Below are 5,000 nucleotides of genomic sequence, written 5' to 3' on the forward strand. Positions count from 1 at the left end.
CAACAGTTTGGAGTTTGGAGAACTAACAAAAACATCTTGAGCTCAGATGCAAGGGCTCTTCAAACTGCAGCTGGAGAACCTGATGAGGACAGAGCTCACATGTTTCCAGAAACAGGCGTCAGCTTCCACAGAAAACGGACGCCTTTGCTGGGAGATCGGAAATGACTAGGCTAAGGACCTGCTCTGTTGACCACCTCAGCCAACACAAAAATCCACTCAACAAGTTGAGTAACTCTGTAAGCACTTAAATCATAACCTCTTCCTGCTAATACAAAATGCGTCACTGCCAACACACAATTGACACATTGCTAACACCCCATGAACTGATGATGATGGTGGTGGTGAGGGGAGGGATGATGAAGAGTACCTTGAGCCACTCCTCGGCCTGCTCCTTGCTCTGGACGGCCAGGACGAGGGCGTCGGCCCCCTGGTGGACGATCTTGATCTCGTGCTTCTTCTTCTTGCCGTCTTTGGGGACGTGGGTGATGCTGCAGCCGGCCAGGAGGAGCTCCATCTGGGGCGTCTGGTCTTTGGATGACTTATAGCACTGCAAGGATGAAGAGAGGGAGGGGGGGAAAGGAGGGATGAAGAGAAGAAGAGAGAAAAGGTTTAAAAGGAAAGGAGCAGAAACACTCAATAGAAGAAACAGATAGGTTGTTGATTTACTGCTATGGGAGCACGTCTGTGTGTGAATGTGAGTGTGTGTATGTATGCGTGTGTGTGTGTGTGCGTGTGTGTGTGTGCGTGTGTGTGTGTGTGTGTGTGTGTGTGTGTGAATGTGTGTGTGTGTGTGTGTGTGAATATGCTGTGCGTGTGTGCGTTCGTGTGTGTGTGCGTGTGCGCCTGTGCGCGTGCGTATGTGCGTATGTGTGTGTGTATGTGTTTATGTTTGAGTGTGTGTGTGTGTGCTCCAGCCTCACCAGAAGCTTGTTGTCCTTGATGACGCACAGCAGCTTGGTCCACTGGCCGAATCGCTTCTTGCGCAGCAGGAAGGCACAGATGCGTGCGTCCTTCACCAGGTCCATGGAGGCCTCCTCAGAGGGCCACTGGTGACGCATCTTCTTCTGGCCCTTCCCGTCCTCCTCCTCCTCGTCGTACGACTCGTATGAGCTGCTCATCGCGTCCGAGTCATAGTCTGCAGGAAAAGGGTGGCAAGGCGTGAATGGGAGTGTGTGTGTGTGTGTGTGTGTGTGTGTGTGTGTGTGTGTGTGTGTGTGTGTAAGAGTGCATACAGCTACACCTTTCACATAAAAGGGTGTCTGTCTTTCATTGTTCATGGCTCAAGGACTACCTACTGGGAGAAGGATACAGTGCCTTCTTTTGAATGAGTACATATGTCTCAGCCCTGAGCCGGTTAGTCTCCGGGAGACCGTTGCCATGCAGTATCTCCCTGATGTACATAGGGTTTGGAGATAAAAACTTGTTTTTCCCCACTGAGTTAGTCATTTGTGTTTTGTTTGTGTTCATTTTGTTATGTCCACTCGTCCTTTTGTTCATTTTGCCCCTAGGTGCACCCGTTTCGTTTGTCTTTCGCAGGTGGTATCACTTGTGCACGCAGGTCTCCTGTGAATCTAGGCCATATGTGTGAGCGTGACTGCTGATGACAGTTTGATGGGATGTGTCTCATGAACCCTAGGGTAGAAGGAATTGCGAAAGAATGTGTGTGCAGGATTCTTAATGTTTCAGAGTGTATCTTGTAAGTTTGTGAGTAAAAGGTGTGTGTGTGTGTGTGTGTGTGTGTGCGTGTGTGTATGTGTGCGTGAGTGTGAGTGTGAGTGTGTGTGCGTGTGTGTGCCCGTGTGTGTGGTAGTGTGTGCGTGCGTGTGAGTGTGTGTGTGGATGTGTATTTTTGTGTGTGAGTGTGTGTGTGTGTGTGTGTGTGTGTGTGTGTGTGTGTGTGTGTGTGTGTGTGTGTGCACTCACTGGAGGTGATGTACTCGGGGGCTTTCCCAGGACTCAGTGGCACGGCCTCCTCATAGTAGCCCTCGGGCAGGGAGGAGCTGGGCAGGGGTGGTGGCCCATTATCTGGAGGCTAGACAGAGAAACAGACGATGGAGTGGGAGGAGAGGAGACAAGAAGAGAGAGAGAGAGAGAGAAGCACAACATATTAATTGTGTGTTAATTGGTTCATTGACAGGCCTCAACAGATAGAGGCCTGTCAATGACGGGCCTCAAACCAAAAGACATTTGAGGCCCGTCTGGTATCCACCCTAGATCTTTATCCCACCCCAACCAGCAACAGCCCTATCGCCATGACGATGGCAATATCACAAAATGTGGCAGCATCCAAAAAGACCAGATCGTCATGACGATGGCAATATGACACAATGTGGCAGCAGAACTCTCCCCTCCTCCCTTCCAGCGCTCCGTCATGCTGAAAACAGACTCCCATTTTAATTCCTGGAACGCTTCCGTGAGAGCCGAGTGCCTACCGAACCCTTGGCCTTTCACATAAATCTCCTATGCATGGGAAAGGGAAGCCGATAGGAGTCTACAGGGGTTGCCACTCAGGAAATGTTCCCTCAGTCGCACTTCAAAGGCTGGGCGGCTGGGCCACTGTGTGTCGGGCGTCAGGCTTATCACTGGGTCATCAGACAAGCCTGGGTCAGTCACGGGGTTATCAGACAAGACTGACACGAAGCCTTGCAAAAAACTCATTATGATCAAAGCCGCTTTTAGAGGCCATTTGGGCGGTCATTCAGGAACAACTCGCAAAGGGCATGGCAGAGAAAACAGCAAAAATAAAGATTGTTACAAAGGGAGGAGGAATGGAGGCAGTACAAAATGAGAACATTGAAAACGACGGAGAGATAGAGAGAAAGAAAGAGTGAGGAAAAAAAGAAGAATGGTGGCAAGAGGCGGTTGTTTATTCCAGAGTTGGCCTCCGCACTAGGGTCTCTCGAACATGTGGAGAAACTAGTCGAGTTGACGTGATGGCTTTGGCCAAAACTCAGCGTTCGTTTGGGGGCTCTTAAAATAACACGAGAGTGGCAAAACAAATCTAATCTCATAATCGCATACGTGGAAATGAAGGTGCCCTCGCCTCCATGATGCCAGTGTTTATGCAATCTCACAGCAATCACTCTCAATTTCATTTCAATGTAAATAGGTGGAACAAGAGTGTATGCGAGTGTGGATGAGGTGTGTGCGTGTGTGTGTGTATGTGTTTGTGTGTGTGTGTGTGTGTGTGTGTGTGAGAGAGAGAGAGAGGGGGTGTGTACATGAGGATTGTGTGCATATGTGTGCGAGATTCTTCTTGTGTGTGTGTGTGTGTGTGTGTGTGTGTGTGTGTGTGTGTGTGTGTGTGTGTCTGTGTGTGAGAAAGAGAGTGGGTGGGTACATGAGGATTGTGTGCATACGTGTGTGTGTTTGTGTCTGTGTGTGTGTGTGTGTGTGTGTGTGTGGGTGTCTGTGTGTAAGAGACAGTGGGTGTGTACATGAGGATTGTGTGCATACGTGTGTGTGTGTGTGTGTGTGTGTGTGTGTGTATCAGGCCAGTAGAGAGTAGGAGAAAATGCTCCTTGGGTTCCTGCTCGTGTTTACGAGGCTCCTCGTTCATTATCTGCCCTCAGTAATGCCTCTTCAAACACCTGCTCCTCATTAGAGTGTATGTGTGTATGTGTGTATGTGTGTGTGAATGTGTGCGGGAATGTGTGCATAATGTGTGTGCGCAAATACAAATACAGTCTTTTCAGACATTAGATGAACCATGGAGAATGTGTGTGTGTGTGTGTGTGTGTGTGTGTGTGTTGCTTTCCCTTTCCTCATTGGGCACACTGACCAAACCGCCGTCCACCGGCTGCAGGCCTTCTAGGCTGGAGCTCGCGATGCCACACCAACACACCCCTTCACCCTGGCTTACCCCTAGTCTCTCACAGTCTCTGCGTGTAAGCAATAACGCCGGCTAACAAATGCAAGTACCCCACCCCCACCCCAACTCCATTTTTTCTTTCCGCTCACATGGAAAAATCTCTCTGTCTTTCTTCTTTTTTATTTTATTTTATGTGTAGAGGGGTTTGCCCCACCGAAGAGTGGTTTTCCGTTGCTTTGTTTCATCTTTGTTTCCAGTGGAAGTTCCAATGAGGTAAAACCCCAAACCAACGGCAAAGTGAAACCAACCGCCACTCGCTGGTTGGGTCATTCGTTCGCCCTGACGCCTCCACTGGCAATGGCGCTGCTTCCCAGTCTTGAAGCATTTGTCACCATCTCCATGACGACGTGGAACATGTGGCACTTTATGACAGTGAAAGGGACGACTATGAACAGTGATCCAATCATAAAATTAGAACATTTTCTATTTTGGTGGACCCAACAGTTATGGGAGGGCTGCGTTACTAGGCTCCTACTAGCTTACAGCCAGATGTGGCCCCAATGAAATACGAATGGGAGGGAAACTAATATTAATATTTAAGTTATGCTATTAAGAGTACATTTTATTAATAATAATCTTAATAGTTGCTTAATTAGCAAATTAGTCAAGATTGATGAGTCGCTGTATTGTTGAAAATAATCTTTCCAACCACTTCAAAAAGTGAAATACATAGAACATTTGCTACATAAGGAATTCATTCAAAGGAAGCAAATGGCCATTAGATGGTTGCACAAAACCATTACGTGGAGGGTTAAGGGCTTAAAAGATCTTGAAAACTTTAAAAGGTTTATGACAATAGTTTTTAAACTAGATAGCGGTTTTTTCTTAGCAGTGAAGTAAGACCATTCATCAGATCATCACAACAGAGCTGAAGCATGTGGACTGTGCTAGCATTAGCTCTGTGCCTCTGTCACCAACACGCTCACATGTGTGTGTGTGTGTGTGTGTGTGTGTGTGTGCGTGCGTGTGTGTGTGTGTCTGAAGCATGTGGACTATGCTAGCCTTAGTGCCTCTGTCACCAACACGCTCACATTCGCTGCATTGTAGACAAACTGTGTGGAGTTTAAGGCTTTGGCATTTAGCTCAACAAAAATAACATCAGATTACTAATCCGCCCCCGGATCGGTGT

At 48.0% G+C, this 5,000-nt stretch overlaps 1 protein-coding gene across 1 annotated transcript in view; it reads right to left on the minus strand.

The window, feature by feature from the left end:
* afap1 (actin filament associated protein 1) overlaps positions 1-5,000 on the minus strand; it is a 35,584-nt gene that overhangs the window by 18,215 nt on the left and 12,369 nt on the right. The window contains 3 exon segments of the mRNA XM_080838677.1: positions 368-547; positions 921-1,135; positions 1,924-2,032. Coding sequence (XP_080694803.1) covers positions 368-547; positions 921-1,135; positions 1,924-2,032 — 504 coding nt within the window.

This window comes from Sprattus sprattus, assembly GCF_963457725.1.
Source record: "Sprattus sprattus genome assembly, chromosome: 5".
Classification (NCBI taxonomy): Eukaryota; Metazoa; Chordata; class Actinopteri; order Clupeiformes; family Clupeidae; genus Sprattus; species Sprattus sprattus.